Below are 20,538 nucleotides of genomic sequence, written 5' to 3'. Positions count from 1 at the left end.
ATGGACCTAACTGTATACCCCATGTTGCTAAAAACACTATTGGGACACATGTTTCACAAAAAAGTGAAAATTGGTTGTTTTTGCGTTGTTTTGAAAAAAATTCATTCTTACGATTAAAATAGAAATTTTGAAGTTACATCACAGCAATGAGATCATTGTATACGTTTCAGTGTGGAGATTGGATGTCTGCATGTCTCAATGATGACAGAATTGAGCTTTCAGCACATCTGTAAAAAAAAAAAATCTCTGTAATTCATAAGACTTGGTTTGAACCAATCAGTGCGCTCTATTGTGAATGCGATGCAACTTCATTAATATGTATGATATAGCTTCGAAGACTCTTTACCTGTTACAGTGTTCAAACAGACGCCACTTTGTGTTGCCAAAGTGTTTTGTTTTAATTTTTCCGCAATGAGAGCACAGCTCGCGTGTGAGCCTACATGTGTGGACTACAGTGGTCTGCTAACATGTGACAAAAATATGTTTGTAAGGGACATTTTTTACACAACAGCTTTTTCTCATCTGGACATGGTGAAATCAGGATTTGCCATCGTCTTCTTTAAAAAAAAAAAAAGACATGGATCCAGTTTGTGTTGATTGTCCTGTCTCTACAGATTTGGTAAGTGTGTGATCAATGTTCATTGATTATGTTTCTCTAGATGGCAAAGTTAGTATCTTCAACAGTATTCTTTCAGTTTTTAAAGACAAACTTTAGTCACAATGAATTTAGTTTACATTAATATTACTGCAATATGCAGATAGCAAAGTTAGTATCGTCAACAGCACTCTTTCAGTTTTTGAAGACCTTACTCAGGTGAAAGTAGTTTACAGTCATATTACTACAATATTATGGACTGAAAATGCTTTGGTGGGTGTCCAACAGTTTGTAAACAGTTGGTTGTGCAACAGGTTACAAAGGTCATACAATAGCCATTGAAATTAATGGGTATCATAGCGCAATGCAACTGGTTTAAAAGCCATTTCACACCTGTAACAACTTTCGTAATGTGTGGGTGAGGAAGAGGGCACGGTCGGAGAATCAAAAAACTGCATTTCTAATCAAAAAAAAAAAAAAAAAAGTATCGTAAAGGTATTTGGCTTCCCTCTCAGGTGTTTCATGCATCTCATAGGCAGCTCCGTGTGGGCCATTCAACCACACTTTCTTCACAACAACACTGTACAGTGATTATATCTGGAAGGAGTTTAAAACACTAAAGACTACTGGGCAGTGCAGCACAGAAAAGCATTTTATTCCCAGCTCATATTTTTGTAATTTTTTTCTATTCCAGCTGAACACAGTAAAGTGCCATTTCTAGCCAATGATTTTTAACACCCGAAAATATTCAGAGCATACCTATCTTAAACATTACATAAGGTTCAATATAATCCCAAAAAGCCATTATCATCACTTCAAAAAATGCTGGGCTATTTCAATCCAAATTTTGCTGATGTAAGGATAAACCCAACCGCTGGGTTAAATTGAATTTATAGACTTTAGCTCAATAGTTATGTTTGTTTATATTTTAGCAGGATTTGGGAATAATAATCCAGTTCTTTAAAAAGTGCATAAGCAATAATTTCATATTACATGGAAGGGAAGACAGTGAACGTGAAAATCACATATTCCCCTACTAGAAAATGTGAAAAGTAGTATATGACAGATTTCTGAATTCATAGCACTCCTAAAAGAGAAGACAAAAAAGCACCAGAATGTCTTTTGCCAGTGAGACTTGCATAAAACTCTCCCATGAGGCCTCAGAAGAGGATTTGTGAATGGCAATGAATTAACACGACACTTGTAGATCATTAAAAAATTACTACATGGTAAATAAACGTAGCATATTTAAAACACATTAATACCACACTCACAGTACATAGAACGCTTTTGTATATAAAGGACAAAACAAGTACCTACTCAAATGAGTTTAGACGCAGCCAGAGGCTCTCGAGAGCATACATAAACATCACATTCTTTCCCTGGAAAAATGTCCTTCTCATTAAAATCACTCTACATACGCCCATTGACAGCCTAGGAAGTCTGAAGAGGTTTTTTTTTTATGTGGCTACTGCCGTTTTTACATTAAACTATCTGACATATAGCTACTTCAACAAATAAATGTGCATGTATGCACTATTTATATTTGTCAGGTTTTAAATGGTAAGAAACATATATTGGGTCAAACGTCTCTAAATGTCGAATGGAAGTGTATGCGCTTTAAAAGGTACTATAAAAAAAAATCTTTACTTGTAGTTTTTGGAAATTGAACTTAGATACACAACTTGAATATCAATATATTGTACTGGAAGACTTTAGGAATAAGACCCAGATAAAAGAGGATAAACCCAGGAAACAGGGACTTCCTGTTGCATTGGAGATTGCAGGAAGAGAACAGTAAACTTGGAAACCTGTGTGGGTTCCTCTACTGCTACTTGTATGATCATCTATACTGTATTGTCTTTAAAATGGTTAACCTGTGGCCATATTCACAAGACACCTAAAGGCTAGTATCTAAAGCCAAGTATCTGCAAACTTGCTGATTTATGGGAATTAAAATTAGGACTCTAATATGTCTGATTAAGATTATTTCACAATGTGTTTTACTGCTAAAAAAGCTCCTAAATCAATTTATGAGGAGTGAAAGTGACTCATAATTCACTAAGACCATGCCACAAATGACAATCTGCCTTGGAAATAGGGCTGCACAACATATAATTTAAGCATCAATATCACAATGTGCACATTCGCAATAGTCACATCGCAGGACGTGTAATGTTAAGTTGTTATCACAGAGCAGTACACATGATTTGTTGAGTCAATAGCTTTGTTTCCATCAAATTTTTGCACAAAACTGGATAACCGCATAAAAGATGTGTGAATAAAGCGCCATTTCAATCCAAGTAGTCAAAGAGAACAAAGTGGTTACTTCCTGTTTAACTGGCGCCAAATATCAACAGTAAAAACAGAATTTTCTGCGGTAGGAGAAGCTGCGTGAATCTTTTCTTTATTTAATAAATGTGCCTCAAACGATGCCAACGTGCAATGAACACATGGTAGTGTTTGAAGGCATGAGACGCAGCGCACAGATACTTTTGACACTTCTGGAGGTCATTAATAATATGATAACAGTAATACTGAAACCGTTAAGGCATTTTAGAATTACCTAGACAACATTTCAGTTGTTTTACAGTGCCCTCAGCCTGCTGGTTTGTCCATTCACACATATTTTCATCATCGCATGATCTCTTATAACAAAATCACATGACCTTTTTTCAGTGGCTGTAAGATTTAAAGCTAATTTAAATCATTTGGGAACCAGAAATTATAAAGTTTGCCACTTAAAGATTAATTGAGCTTAATCATTTATCAAATGAAGACTTTACGGTGTTATTTTAGATTTGATAACTGAATTTCTTTACCTCAATATTGTGATGTTCCACCAAAACCCATTAAGCACTGTTTATTTCATTTTCATCTGTGCTTAAATTTTTTAACCCTTTACCGCACGCATTATGATAAATCTATTAAAACAATTTTTTTTACTTTTTCTTTTCTTAAAATGGCTTAACTTGAAGTGCTGTAAAAAATTGAGAAATTTTTTTTAAGGTACTTTATAATATGTTGCCATGAGGCCACAACGTAAAGTGGATCTAACTTAGAAATTTAAAATTCTAAACCTTCCTTATAATTAATAATTTTGTTGTTTGAAATGATTTAATTGGTGTTGCAGTGTTATACGCTTTAACACAGCGATATACTTTCCAACAACTCAAATTCCAACAGCTTTCATTCATTCTTTTCTTTTTACCTGAATATTATTAAAAACAAACCTAATATTAATATTATATTTATATACAGTAAATATAAATATTTTCTCCAGAAAATATAATAACAAATAAATAACAAGCCTAATATATCCAGATACATCAGAAAAATGCAGCTACTAGCTAACAATGTTTATATATATTATACTATACTACACCTGTTTTGTCTGCATCTGAGCTTACCTGAACTGTCTCTATCAAATGTCCAGTCTGCATCCTGCTCATGGTCACTAAAACCAATCTCATCCTCACTTTCATCAACAAGAAGAGCCAGTTCTGTCACTTTCTTTTTTCACTTACCATAGAACATGGTGGCACTCGCTAATACACTGTTCCCTGTATTGATGTCTATTCAAAAGTATTATTGCCAATAAAACAAGATTTTTATCCATAATTTAAATTCCATTAACATACAGCTAATCAACATTATATTACTAGCATTCATGTTGTTATTGTTACAACTTAAAAGATCTCAGCTGACCTTGCCATTTGGCAACACATAGATTTGATTTATTTACAAAAAAAAAAAGAGTTTGATAAATAAATAAAAAAAGTTGTGAATATGTCATCATAACTTACTGAAGGTGATGTTTCAGATTTTTTTGTGGATCGGACATAATTTGATGGTTTGTTTTTATTGACGTTTTAATTTGTATTCAGCAACTACTCACAATAAACGCCAATCTGTTAGAAATCGCGCTACAGAAAAACCCTGCATGTCCTGTGACTTAAGCAAAGCACATCAATAGCTGCACTAAGGTCTTCTCTTTGCAACAACACAAAAATATAATGTTGGTCTTAAAGAAACAGTGGCTGGGAAATCAACATAAATATCATGTTGCCATATGGCAACACCATGCGGTAGAGGGTTAATTACATTTTTTATATATATTTTTGGATATTTTAGGCAGATGCACTCCCCTACAAAATCATATCATCCCAATCAGTATAAAATAGTGAATTCTTCCCAAAAAGTTTAATTCATTTTGTGAAATTATATTCATTTTGTGATTTATTTCGTACTCCCATACAGTAGGATTTTCATATAACACAAAAAAATACTTCTTTCTTAAATACATTAATCCAAATTTATGTTCTCTGAATACAAATGTCCCCATTTTATATAATTAATTACATAATCATATTATATATTTTACCATATACATTTAAAAACATTATTATTTGATATCACTTTATTTTGTTGGTGCCTTTAACGCATTTTTTTAAATTTAAGTTACATTGCATCTACATGCCAACTAATTCTCATTAGATTATGAATGGAATGTTAAATCGGAATTAAGGCTGATCTATACTTCTGCGTCAACTCTCAAAAAATTTAACTAAACGTCACAATGATGCGTAGTACAAGCTCTGTGATAGCTCAGCTTGGTAGCTGTGACTAGTGTGGGCGCTGCTAAAAGGCGCGAGCCTGTTAGAGCGAGTGTTTACAAATGTCGAGTAATGTGAAGAAGCTCCAGATGGAAACTTTGTTTTTTGTATACCTTATGATTAAGGTTGTTGCATGTCCGTCAGTTCCTGCCTCTGAACGAACCACTTGTAAACTAAGGCCCCGTTTATACTAGTGCGTTTTAGTTTGAAAACAGCGTTTTAGATCAAAAACGATCCGCCACCAAAAACGTATATCACGTGACCATTCGCGCATTCTGGGCATGCGCATTCTAGCGAATATATGCCGCTGCTGTTGTAAAAAAAGGCAGAGTTTAACTGCACAATGGCGCCTAAAACAGACACTAGTGATCTGTTGTCTTCTGGTAGCGTTAAAGCCATGTGTTATAGTCATGTGATAGGGGCTTGACGAATAAGGGAAGGATGTGCAGTGACATAAAAGACCCAATCAGCTAGCGAATGTCAGCAGCCCCACCTCCATTTTCAGATGTCTCCGTTTTACCCCATCCACACTGAGGCGGAGCAGTAGCGTTTTAGAATGAAAACGGCCTCTCCAGCGTTTTCAAAACGCTCTGTTTTCGGCGCTCGATAACTCTGGCGTAGTGTGAACGGATGGCGTAACCGTAGCAAAACGTATGCGTTTTCAAACTAAAACGTATTAGTGTAAACGGGGCCTAAAGTAGCGATCAGAAAAAAACTAAACACACACGAAACTCGACACAGAGGAACATAAAAACCTTCTGCCAGCTAGTGTTTCGGAAGTGTTATTGCAGAACAGCAAACAGCAGCAGAAGTATAAATGCATGGCTATGTGCAAGGCAGGCATCATGGGTCACACCGATCACTTGATGTAGAAGTATAAACCAACCTTTAGGGTTAGTGTAAGTTGACATGTACTTGCAAAGTTTTTTATAGTCAGTTTAATGTCTTTTAAAGGAGCAGTTTCAGCAGATACTAAGCAGACGGTTTACTAATACTCAAATGAGAAGTAATTGGCATGTAGCTGTAATTTCTCTAGCAAAGGCAAAGAACACTTAGGATGCAGTATAGCATATAGAACTATAGAATGCAAGTCTTCAGTTAGCCATCATTTTAAAAACTTAATGTGATAATTGTGTTTTTACATTTCTATGGGATAAGAAAATTCCTCGCATAAGAAAGGAATTCCTGGAAAGAAAGAAGGAAGAGGGTGGATTGGCAATGCCAAATTTCTTTTAATATTATTTGGCAATGCCAATTTACACAAACTGATATTCTGGTTTTCCAACATCTATAATGAGGAGGCCCCACTTTGGTTACTGATGGAAAAGCACATGTCTTATCCAGTGTCTTTACACTCACTACTTTGTGCTCCGGTGAGTAAACAATATTCAACAAATAAAACAGTTATTGATGGATCACTCAGAACATGGTCACAATTCAGATTTTAATAATAAACAAGCATCACCTTCTGCTCCCATTTTATTAAATCTGTTATTCCCTCCCTCTCTTATAGATTCAGCATTCCAATTATGGTCTAGGAATGGAGTTAAGTGTGTTAAGAAAATGGCATATTTATCTAATAATTTATAATTTCAAGTTAGAAAGTACTCATGCTGCTGATGATGTGACAATAAAAGTGATTTGATTTGATAAGAACAGAATTTTAGATTTCCCTAATTATTTTAGGTACCTTCAGGTCCATTGTCGTTTAAAAACACTTCTCTCCTTCACTGAACCAACCAGAAGCATGCTGGATAGATGAATTCGTAAATATGGACCCATATCAAAAGGGCATACTGTGTGTCCATGTTATATGAAGTGATCCAAAAACTGCCTCCCTATTCCTAAATCAAATAAAGCAAAAATGGGAAGGCAAACTGGGACTAGAAATATCAGATACAACCTGGCAATATGCCATAGAACTGGTACAATCATCTTCTGTATGTATTAGACATGGTTTTCTACAGTTTAAAGGGCTTCATAGGCTTCACCTATCTAGGAGCAAGCTGGCAAAAATTTATCCAGGATCAGATTCATTTTGCCCCAGATGTTTGGAGCCAGCAGATCTGGGGCTACCCTAGATTACGTTAATTTTGGATCAATATTCTTTAGATAATTTTCATCTATATGTAATATGTATCCTAATTCATTGAATTCAATTTTTGGCACAGTGCCAGAAAAAACGTATCTGTAAGCTGTTAGCTAAAAAAACAAACCCGCCATCCCACAAACATTGGATATTAGAAGTGTTATCACATGTTAAATTCAAGCATCTTAAATGCACCATCCGAGGCTATACAAAAAAAGTTTTAATAGGTTTGGAAGCCTTTCCTATCCTACTTTGAACGCTCAGGGGTTATTATATCCTAAATGAGAGTTTATCCCTAATTTCCAAATTTGTTTTATCTATTTTTATTTATTTATTTTATATTTATTTATTTATCCATTTTAATTATTTAAATTCTTTTATTTTTTATAATTTTTGCTCTTTCTCCCTTTTTCTTTAAGGAGTTTGTGTCTGTGGCTATATACCATGTTAATATGTTGCTCAATATGAGTGTTGTGGAAAAATTTACTTTTAAAATTTATTTTTACTGACTTTTAAAAAAGCAAAAAATAAATTTTTAAATAATAAAATCTTAATGTGAATGTGGCAATAGTTTCATTTTGAATATGACAACATAATATTGGGCTCTACAAAGTTTCCCTCAATAAATCTGAAAGAGGCTCCTCCCCTCCCAATCAGCCAATCACTTTGTGCATAGTTAATAATTATGCTGACATAATCCATAGCAATGAGGCCAACCCTGCCCTTACTTCGAACTTCTCTCTATTGTTTAGTATGAGTTTTTCTCAGTAGCTTTAGAGCCCTGGAGTGTTTCTGGATCAGAATGTAAAAACAAGCACCACACAAAACCACTTTTGTGTAAGAGACAGCTTTTTGTGTCTTATGAAAGTATCAGTTGCAGATTAAAAATAGGTCATATAATGGAGGAGTGTACTTGCGTGCAATGTATGATGACAAAAACACTCCGGCTAATGTTGAGCCTTGGCAGAGGCGGAGAAAGGGGAAGGCAGAAGGACTGTTAGAAATACAAGCCATGATTCCCAGAAGCCCAGAGAGAACCACTGACAGCAGAAGAGCACGCCGACGACCCAACCTGAGATACACACAAACACACATAGCATTAGTAAGTAGACACTGCAGAGCATTAGTAAGTAGACACTGACACACACTGAAACAACTTAAGACATTCATTAAAATCAAATTCAGTGTATTCATAAAACACTAAACATATCAAATAATCATTAATGACATCAAAACACGCTGCTAAAGATGACAGTGTAGCCCTTTAATACTAATTAGTTATACTTTTAAATCTTTAATCTTTGCCATCTTTCAAACTTTTCATTCACACACCTCAGCAAGACTGATTAACAATTTAAAAGACTATACAACTGTGAGTATGTATTCTTTTAGGCATTAATAAGGACCGGTAAGAATAAATGTTTTATCTTTACGTATTTTATTCCCATAAATATGTTATACTGAATAATAATGGAATATTATTTCACACATATTTCCACAGAATTTATTTAAAACATTAAAAAAGAGATTTGTTTGCACTTACTAACTATTCTAGCTATTCTATATCTATCCATCCATCCATCCATCCATATATATATATATATATATATATATATATATATATATATATATATATATATATATATATATATATATATATATATATATATATATATATATATATATATATATATATATATATGAGCAATATCACAAGAGTAACTGTGCGATATGACTGTATATCGGCACTAGTGGGAGATGTGTGTTGTGCCTTAGTGTCCCACAGGTGGCGATATACAGATATTCCATATCACACTGCTACTCATGTGATACTGCATTTATACAACAGTTTGACAACATAATCGTGTATATAAAAAAGAAAATCAAACACAGTGAGTTTAAAAATCTATGAGGAACTGCTTTTTATAGTCATTCATTCACATCTGCAGCTGATGTCAGAATAGCAGAAACCATTGCTTAAAAACGTCCCTTTACAAATACTATTTGAATGATTCTCTAGCGCAATGTCTAAAGTGATGACAAAACAGGTGATTCTGCTCACATTTTAAGATTATAAGGCTGAACAGCATGAATTGCTATCAGTCTACAGGCAGTCCCCAGTATGTCTCTGTTGCAATCAGGAGATCGAAATAATAAACCCCAAAAAAGCCAAAGCAGCACAAACACTGGCATATTACTATGGTATAAATGCAGCTCTACAACATACAAAGAAGAGATTGACTTAGAATGTCACTTACCTGTTATTTAATGATTTGATCAGCTGTAGTTTGAAATACGAAAAGGAAACACTGAGTTTTTTCCCCCTATGGACTTATTATGTGATCTGTCACCATCTTGGGGTGCAACCCCCTTTGCTCTGCTCAGTATAACAGGCTGATGGCCGCCAATCTCCTAAATTATGATTATTTAAAATATGCACTATCCTTATAAATAAACTGCATAGTTGCTATCTAAACAACTACATTCACAAGTACATTGTTATCCAACAGCAGCAATATTTGTCAAACTGTAGTGAGTTTATTGATCTGCTGTCACTCTATGTGGGAGGAAAAATACACAAGAGTTAGAAGGCTGTACAAGTGCTGTTATTACAGAATATCACATGGCTATCAGCTAATTTGTTTCGAGAACCAGACAAAACTGTTGTATTAATAAATAAATATGTAAATATATATAGTGTCTTCTTCAACTACAATTTACTCCCATATTATTGTTGTCATTTCCTTTTTAAAGCTTCATCAAAATAATATTCTTTTGGGTGTAGCTGATGACAGAATCTTCATTAATGTTTTAAGTTATTTTACTGGACAACAAATAATTTCACAACAAGAAAAAAGCAAAAGTGCATTAGACGTAAAACCTCCCAGAAAATAAGAAGTGGTCTGTTAGGTTGTAATTCTAAATATTTGTTTATACACCAACAAATATTTGAACAACTGTGGCTTGTCAAACATTACAGTGAAGTCATTCTGCTAAAGCAGCACCAAACACAAGGTAATTTAGGTAGACTCACCAGTCACAAAGAGTGCCGAGGAGTATATAACCCAGGGTCCAGCCGGTCATGAAACAAATGTGCTGGAGAGGAATCTTCCAGTAGTCATCACACACCAAGTTCCACTGTAAGCATGCAGAGAAGAGAGATACTTTTAATCACAATTTCTTTAGTTGTTGATCCTATTTAAAAGGCATGATGGAGATACAGTGGTTTTGTTTATCATTCAAGGTTGTTTTCTAGCCCAAACAAGCTTCACCAAGATCCTCCACCATGTAAAACGTTAAAAGATCCACCATCTAGGCTAGACTAGAAAAGCTAATGACCATAAACGGCCAGCTTCAACCAACCAAAAAACTTGTAATACCCAAACAAAAAAGAGATTTCACTATTTCAATAATAAAAATAATATATAATATATATTAGTTAGATTATTATATAATAATATATAATAAAGTTAGTTATTAGTACTATAACAAAAAGCCTAACAGAAAATATCATTTATAATAATAATAATAATAATAATGATATTAATAATAATAATAATAATGATATTAATAATAATGATAATAATAGTAATGATACTAAAAAATAATAATAATAATAATGATAATCATGATAATAATAACAATAATAATAATAATAAAATAATAATAATATTAATAATAATGATATTAATAATAATGATAATAATAGTAATGATACTAAAAAAATAATAGTAATGATAATAATAATAATAATAATAATAATAATAATAATTATAATAATGATGACAAATACATTTAAAGGTGCCATAAATCTGTATATACAAGTACATAGCTAAATAATCATAGTTCAGGAAACCAGTCTTAAACATTTCCTTGTTTTCATTATCAATTCTGGCAAAAAAAAGGCAAAAAGCATACCTAAACACGGATTCTAATGATCCACACAAGAACATTAATATGCATGCCACAGTCGGCATTTGATTGGCCACAACGTTTCTAATGAGATTATAACAATGCTTATTTTCCCTTATATTTAAGTTCATCTGGCTTGTATGTGGAACTCTTTTTTTGAAAACGAGACTGGCATTATAGAGCTCTGAGGTAATGCAACCAGGCATAAAGTATCATCACAGCTCATTGAGAACCCGAAATTCAGGAAAGATAGATTATAAATGTAAATATTTGCCATGTGTGTTTGTAATGAAGCATCAGACATGTGCATCTTTGTAAATATTCAAGAAGCACATGCTGAATATACGTGATAAATGCACATTTGTGCAATGTGTCATATCAATCAGCTCTTACTGTAATTTTGGGAATTACAGTATGTTCTGGGAATTACTGAAATAAAAGAATGTCAATGAATTTGCATCCGCTTAGGTGAACTTGATGGTAATTTGTGACTGTGCTTTTAAATAAATATCTGTCTGCCAATTTTGTAGATAATTAAGACTTTATTTTATCAAAAAAACAACTCAGGAGTGGGGCTGTGCGATATGGGCAAAAGAAACCCATCACAATTTTCCTGAACAATATAGCGGTTTCGATTTTGATCACGATTTTGACACAAATATGTTTTAGTGTGAATCGGAAAAATAAAGTTAAAGTCAGAACTATTAGCCCCCAATTTAAAAAAAAAAATTTGTGCTTTTTAAATATTTCACAAATGATGTTTAACAGAGCAAGGACATTTCCACAGTATGTCTGATAATATTTTTTTCTTCTGGAGAAAGATTTGTTTTATTTTGGCTAGAACAAAAAATACATTACATTACCATTTTAAGGTCAAAATTATGAGCCCTTTAAGCTAATTTGTTTTTCATAGCCTACAGAAGAAACCATCATTATATAATAACTTGCCTAATTACCCTAACCTGCCTAGTTAACCTTTTTAACCTAGTTAAGCCTTTAAATGTCACTTTAAGCTGTATAGAAGTGTCTTGAACAATATATAGTAAATACTATTTACCGTCATCATGGCAAAGATTAAATAAATGAGTTATTAGAAATGAGTTATTAAAACGATCAGGTTTAGAAACGTGTTGAAAAAAATCTGCTCTCCATTAAACAGATATTAGGGAAAAAAAATAAACAGGGTGGCTAATAATTAGGAGGGGCTAATAATTCTGACTTTAACTGTATTTCAGGAAAGGAAAACGATTAGATATTTAGCAAGGACCTGTAACATATCTCTAAAAGAGACATAAGACAAAAAAAGTATACAGGCTACTGTATGTGTGTGTGCCACATGCTGTCAAACTCTGATGTTGCATGTTGTGTTGTGCAGTAGTGGCTTTTGTACATGTCCACAGATTTGTTTTGCCATGCACAAATCATAGATCTCTTTGTGACGTCATGACATAGGCCATTCACATTACGCGGCTTTTGCGTGCACAAGTTCGTTATTTCCAATGGAGGCACACGGCTTGCGCACACATATTGAGAGTGACATGCTTGCGTATTCCAGGTGCACCTAGTTGAAAACATCTAAACTTTTTAGAATCGCTGAAAGTCACATAATGTCAACAAGCAAACACACAACACCCAGTGATTTTTTTTATTTCCTTCATAAATTTGCAGCCTATCAACAGCAATGTTTTATTAGTTTGTCGTCCTCTGACAAAACGGTTGATGGTCACCTAGCAACAACAAATGAGCACGACCACGAGCGCAAAGTGCACTGAAAATGCTGAAGTGAACTGCAAACTGGGTTTCTCTGGTTGCATAAAAAAATGTGTGTGTGAAAGAGAGAAGGCACTGACAAGCTTCTCATTGATATTAAATGCTGAATTAATTTTGAAGACCCCTCCAAATATGGTCAAAAGCAAACCTTTCCTGTGGATATAAATGACTGAAGAAAAAAGATTTTTTTGCACTTGCCTAACACCACATTCACACGGGGCTTCAGTGTCAACGCTTGACAGAGGGCGTGTCTGAAGGGGCAGACGCGATCGTCATAGCAGCGTTAGCCAATGAAATTAGTCAGCAATAGGCCACAGTCTGAGGTGGTGTATTTGCATACAGTGATCTGATTGGCTGACGCTTCTGTTGCCGCTTGAAAAATTAAGCAAGTCCCAACTTTTGCAGCGAGCAACGCCTCTGAAGCGGCACCGACGGATCCACAATGCAGTTCGGCAACGCCTGACATCACCCATTTAAAGTGAATGGGAACAGTTGCCGCTGACGCCTCGTGTGAATGGGGCGGTAGTCACATGCCTACTATGTAGATGTCAGAGAACAATTTAACATACTGAATCAACACATATACTGCTCTATTAAATAAAGTCAAGGATTCTGCAGATTTTGTTGAATCAAAGACTTTAAAATACATTTTAGTCTATGTTGTAGTAGCTACACTTAATGTTAAATGTTCAAAAACGCAACTTCAAACTGCTTTCTAATACCAACTTTAAATATGCTATATGATTGTACTCAAATGAATGTACACAACAAACAAAAACCAAATAATAACAAAAAAGAAAACTGTGAAAAAAAATATATTTTAGGGTTGCACAATATATCGTTTCAGCATCGATATCGCAATGTGATCACAATAGTCGCAATAATCAAATCGCAGGATATGCAATGCTGGGTTTGTATTATTATTCATCATTTGCATGTGTTTTAGATGCCTGTGACTGTATAATGATTTTAAAAGCATTCAGGTATAAGAAATTAGACCATTTGTGACAAACAACAATTAAATTTGTTGAATTATTTTTATCATTCAGTTACTGTACTTGAATACTCTGAAAACAATAAAACATTTTGTTTCAATTGTGTCTTTTTCTTAGATGTATTATAGATTGTGGTGCATGAACATACCCACAACACATGCAAATACAGACATGCACGGCAAATAGCACCGACCACATCGAAAATGTGTTGATGAAATTTATAGATGGTTTATTAGATTTTACTGAGATGCACTCCCACTGCCGAATCATCCCAATCAATCTAACATTAGAAATTCTTTAAAAAATTTAGATATTCAAGTTATTTGGTGAAACTGCATTTATATCGCAATATATCAAAATAAAAAATATTGCTATGTTAGATTTTCTAGTATAGAACATATTTTGTAGAAATTCTGTGAATTAAACTGCACAACCCAAAATAAATAATGCTAACCAAAAGGATAGGAGTCATCTCTCTACAGAACAAACATGATTGATTTTATTTTAATTTGACATTTTTGGATTTATGAGGGAAAAGCTTTGTTAGGGATATGACACTTTTCCATTATGGATGTGACAGATGTGAAATTGCCACTTGTGTGACTTTGGTAAATCAAACATAAAAGTTTAAAATATTAACAGAGACATTTTTAAGTATTTAAAGTACAGTGAAATACTTGCCTGGGCAAAAAATGTAGAAACGGTTTCTCTATTTTGGTAAAAAAAACTTTTTTTTCATGGCAGGGTTGACATTTACATGGAATTGCTCATATATAAAATAATATATAAATGTGAAATTTTATATGATAATAAAATAATTTATCAGATAAATTACATTAAAAAATATATATATTTTTTTTTTTTAAATAGTTGACATGTTCAGCTTTCAGGTGGAGCACAGTAATGCAAATTATTTTTTTTCTAATATTTAAAAACTCCAACTTTCTCACCATCATAAAAAACCTTAAAAAATCTAAGGAGACTGATGATGTGATTGTGTACATGCTGCCAATTATACAATCAGCTTCTATTACATTACAGTTAATGTGAAGCCACGCTACTACAGTTTACATTTTTCTGGGTCCTTTTCTTTGCTTCCAAAAGGAATTTTCAAAAAAAAAAAACTGGGAAAAGTGTTTTTTTTTCCATTATTGGAAAGGAAGCATATTGCTAGCCAGGGCCACATGAAAAGTTCCAGAGATTCACTTCCTGTGGAACAGGAACTCAACAAGGACTTTATTCACAGCTCTTCCCTTTACTCTCTGTAATGTAACAAAGTTGCAGAACTTAATAACACTTATACAGCTATTACATGCTGTTTTTTATTATATACAGTTAAAGGCACAATTATTAGCCCCCCTTTGATTTTTTTTTCTTTTTAAAATATTTCTCAAATGATGTTTAAGAGAGCAAGGAAACTTTTACAGCATGCCTGATAATATTTTTATTTTAGGAGAAAGTCTTATCAAAGATCAAATGAATCAGTTATTAGAAATGAGTTACTAAAACTATTATGTTTAGAAATGTGGTGAAGAAATCTCTCAGTTAAAAAAAATTGGAGAAAAAATAAACAGGAGGGGGTTAATAAATCTGACTTCAACTGTGTATACCATCTGAATCACAACACTCCTAATCATATGGTTGAACAAGTCTCTAACAACAGGAGCCATGCTGTATTTTTGGATAATGCAAGACCGTTAGCATTAGGTTTATTTTTAGGACCATGATAGTCATCTAAATGATTTCAGCGTGATTGTCATTTACATATAGAAGAGCTGTGGAGAAACACACACACACACAAACGCCAGAGACCGCTTAAACTAAAACACTGCTTAAATAAAGAAAATAAATGTAAAATATATAAAGATTGCTGGATCAATTTATGACTTTTGTTGCATTAAAAAATATAAAAAACAAACTTCCTACAGCACATTTACATCATTTTGCAAAAAAGAATGAATAATTCCCAATACTAGAGTATGTAAACCGCTTCACTGCATCTTCTGATTTTACTGAATTGATGTTCTTAATCAGTATTTTGCTGTTTTTCAGCTCACATGTGTATAAAGACTGTTAAATCTAGATTCATTTAATGAAAGCATGGGAATTGAAATGGGATAATACTTAAAAAATAAATTAAAAAATATATATATAATAAAGATAATAAAAACCATGTGTACATCTCAAGAAGATGCATCTTTTGTCTAAATATTTGTAGTGGGAAAAAATGCTAAGAGAGATTTATGTATTTTAGTTACTCAACACAAAAAAAAAAAGAATTTTAGAGATTGGTAATATATATATATAAACTTGATTGGCTACCAGTCATTGGAGATATATGTATATCCTTCCAATCAATTTCTGCTTAACTGAGAGAAGATTTCTTTCAACACATTTCTACACATAAAAGTTTTATTAACTCATTTCTGATAACTGATTTATTTTTATCTTTGTCATGATGACAATAAATAATATTTGATAAGATCTTTTTCAAGACACTTCTGTACAGCTTAAAGTGACAATTAAAAGCTTAACTGGGTTAATTAGGTTAACTAGGCAGGTTAGGGTAATTAGGCAAGTTATTGTATAACGATGGTTTATTCTGTAGACAGTTGAAAATAATTTTGCTTAATGGGGCTAATAATTTTGACCTTAAAATGGTAATGTAATGTATTTTTTATTTAGTGCCATGTCAGCAACCAAGGCTATCTTCATGGCAGGAATCTTTCAACAATAAATATACAATTTAAAATCAACAAACAAAATAAAACATAAATTAAATAAGATTTTTTGTGTTAATACATGATAAAAATTCTAAAATCTTTTCTGGTGTTACTTTGTCAAAAATGTGCTTAAAAGAGTTCATTTCATAAAAGGTCCTTCTGGAATCAGTAAAAGCAGGACAGTCCAGTAAAATATGTTTTACAGTAAGAGGAGTTTTGCAGCACAAACACTGAGTAGGGTTTTCACCTTGGAGCAAAAAACCATGTGTTATTCTCGTATGCCCAATACGACATCTGGTAAAAACTACTTGATCAAATCGATTCTTAAAATGTCTTAAAATTCTGTGTGAAACTTCAGGTTGGATTTCATGTAATTTCCTTAAAATGGTATTTAAAAAATTAGAAATTGCTTTTATTCGAGCCAAAATAAAACAAATAAGACTTTCTCCTGATATACCACATTATAATACGTTAAAAACACATACATCGAGAATTGGACTGTTGTTGTTGGTTATAAAGCAAAATGATTGGGATGAGCTCAGACATTTTTAGTTCAGACTGAAGCGTATTCCAGGATAAGGGGGAGGCGTGACTAAAGGCTCGCCTCCCTGTTTCAGTTTGAACCCGGGGAACAGTCAATGATAAGATTCACTTGAACGTAGGGCATACTGGCTTATAGACCTTTAAAGAAAGGAACATGGATATAAAGGCAACAGACCCAGAAGAGCCTTGTAGACCAGAGTCATCAAATGGGTACATTCAGAGAAGGCCACTCAGCTTTGGCATACAGTTCACAATGGTGAGTTAGTCTACAACAACCGGTAACAAACCTCAGAGCGCTCTGATAAACAGAGTTTAAAGGCTGAAGACAATTTGTTAAAGCATTCATATATAAAACATCACCATAGTCAAGCAATGGTAAAAATGTTGCAGACAACAAATGTTTACAGGCTTCAAGAGAAAAGGACGATGCATTTCACAGTAAAACTCAAGCTTAACTCTTAACTTGCGAACCAAATTTACTATGTGTGCATTGAAGGAAAGCTCCTGATCAAGTAAAATGCCTTAATACTTATAGCTGGACACTACATTTATTTGTTTACCTTGGTCAGGGGTAATTATTGGCTGGTTCTGCAAAGGGGTGGAACAATTCGTAAAAATCATTAATCAATCAATTTTGGATCCTGAAGACGAGATTGAAAAATATTAAAAGAACACTGTAAAGATTGTATGGCCTGAAGAAGAGAAGGAGAGCAAAAATAAATCCATCATCAGCATTCAGATGATAAAAGGTATTTGGTAGGTTTTCACACAAGTTAATCATGTAAATAGTAAATAGTGTATAATATTGGCCCTAATACCCATCCCTGCAAGTGGTAGCTTGGCTTGACATTCCAATCTGTGTTAAAGTGTTTAGATGGATGTCAATGGTTACCACTTTCCAACATTTTTCAAAATATCTTCTTTTGGATTCAATAGAAGAAAAAAAAACATAAAGGTGATAAACCACTCAAGGGCGAACAAATTTGTTGAAAATAGTACATTTTCATTTTTGGTGAACTATGCCTTTAAGGCTTTAGACTGTTAAAGGTCTTAAGAAACAGAAACCCTGTAAATATTATTATTAAAAATAATAATTATAATCAACAGAAATAGTCAAGGAAGCTCTAATAGTTTCCATTAGAATAACTCTTAGAACATAACCACTAACTGTTAACCATTAAAAGCACTTGGTTCTAGTGTTTTGGGACACATCCCACGAGGATTAATGATTAGAGAGTCATGGGGAATATCACAGCTTCTTTTACAAAAACATTATGCGAATAAAAATTAAAAATAAATAAATAATTTACTATGGTTACTAAACATTGCTTGGAAAACAATCTAAAGCTACTTTTTAGTTAGACTTTCTGTTTCTTAGCTATTTTTCAAAAAAAAAAAGTGAAAGTATATGTTTTGTTTTATTATTATTATTGCTATCATTAAAGAGCAAGATTGACTTAAAACCGTAAAATATTGATCTTTTAACGTTAGAGTAACGTTAAAGAGAAAAGTAACGTTAGAGGCTTTTTGCAATACTCCATCGAGGGTCTGCCTCCAGTGCTCCTTTTTGCATATATCCTTATGATCAGTAATACGCAAATTCAAGAAATACATGAAATAATATGTATCCTTAATTAATAATAATACAACTTTGGTAGTGTTTTTGAGGTACTTTAGAGAACTAACCTCGGTCACCAAGTTGTTCTGGAGTCCCGCTGGTTTGGAAAACTCCCATCCTCCAGTGCACGACACCACGTCCCGCTCCACATCGTCCGTGTAGTTGCTCACATTCACTGGGTACTTGTAGAGCTCGCAGTGGCTGAATCCAGAGCCCTTAAGCCAGGGCACGGTGAGGTTGAGGTACGCCTGCCTGGAAAGGTTTGAGAGCAGGGCAGACGGCGGTAGTAACGCCTGGTCAGGCTTGCAGTGGTAAGACTCGGGAACGAGAGTAAAGAAAACATCCGTGAAAAGATTCAACGACACCGCAAAGTTTGGAAACCAGCTGAAAAGAGTGATGATCCTGTTGTATCGCCCATATCCACCAACCTGAGGATAAATTTTAGTTTCATACTCCATAGCTAACAAGTTAAGAGTCCTTGTCGACGGAAACAGCTGTTTCTCACAGACATTGCACCCTGCGGAGCTGGAAAACGGACTGAATGAGAACTGTTTGCGCACATGACGGACTGATAGTAAAGAACAGGGAGATTCGAATCATTTCAGCCAATCGGCTCATTCGAACTAACGAAGTTGTTGATCCGACTCATTGATTCTTTTGCGGTATCGCTCTTGCGCAAATGTACGAAAATGTCTGTTTTGCACCATATTGATTTATGTTCATCATTATGTGAACTTGCTTCATAGTGTACGTCATGAGATTTAAAAAGTGACTAAATCAATAAATAAAAAAAAAGGTTCGGTAACTTGTTTACGAATCAGTGTGTTGATAAGTTTAACCTCAGTGTCATATCGACACACTTCAGCTAAATAAACATCAGTCAGTGTACCGGCAGATTACTCTAAATGTTAAGTCACTATCTATTCAAAACCGAATGAACTCCACAGACTGCCAGTAAAGATGATTACAGTTTCGGTATACCCCTATACATTCAGTTTTCATTTGTGTGTGATCAGGAGCAAGGACTATTTATATGCTACAAATAGGCAGTAAAACATGTTTGTAACAGAACAGTTTTTAAAGAAAAAATATTGTAAAATTTATGCATTTTGGGGAAATAAAAGGGGTCAATAACTTTATGAATTCTTACTTTTTTATTGAACTGTATGCAATTTCCTATAGTGGGACATAACAACAAGGAAAACAACTCTTTAAAATACAAAATATAGGGTGAAGGTCATTTATTTTTATTGTCAGACACTTATTTTCATATATAACACTATTTATTTTACACTACCTGACAAAAGTCTTGTCGTTGATCCCAGTTGTAAAACTTCTGGTTGGTCATTTGGAAAAGTGGCTGAAGGTACAGTTTTCAGATGAATCATCTGTTGAACTGCATCAATCATCACAAATACTGCAGAAGGCCTATTGGAACCTGCATGTACCCAAGATTCTCATAGAAATCAGTCAAGTTTGGTGAAGGAAAAATCATGGTTTGGGGTTACATTCAGTATGGGGACGTGCAAGAGATTGGCAGAGTGGGTGGCAACATCAACAGCCTGATGAATCAAGACATTTGTGCTGCCTATCACATTAAAAAACACAGGAGAGGGCAAACTCTTCAGCAGGACAGCGCTCCTTCTCATACTTCAGCCTCCACATCAAAGTTCCTGA

At 33.8% G+C, this 20,538-nt stretch overlaps 1 protein-coding gene across 1 annotated transcript in view; it reads right to left on the bottom strand.

Annotated features, from left to right (window-relative positions):
• slc22a31 (solute carrier family 22 member 31) overlaps positions 1-19,407 on the bottom strand; it is a 41,928-nt gene extending 22,521 nt beyond the window's left edge. The window contains exons 1-3 of the mRNA XM_694062.10: positions 18,930-19,407; positions 10,335-10,438; positions 8,218-8,372 (exon numbers count right to left, since the gene is read on the bottom strand). Of these exons, the coding sequence (XP_699154.4) occupies positions 8,218-8,372; positions 10,335-10,438; positions 18,930-19,319 (649 nt within the window). The 5' untranslated portion in view covers positions 19,320-19,407. The remainder of the gene's footprint in view (positions 1-8,217; positions 8,373-10,334; positions 10,439-18,929) is intronic.
• Between the last annotated feature and the right edge of the window lie 1,131 nt (positions 19,408-20,538).

Source organism: Danio rerio, chromosome 7, assembly GCF_049306965.1.
Source record: "Danio rerio strain Tuebingen ecotype United States chromosome 7, GRCz12tu, whole genome shotgun sequence".
Classification (NCBI taxonomy): domain Eukaryota; kingdom Metazoa; phylum Chordata; class Actinopteri; order Cypriniformes; family Danionidae; genus Danio; species Danio rerio.
Note: the sequence above shows the minus strand (reverse complement) of the source record. Positions and strands in the feature narration are given on the sequence as shown.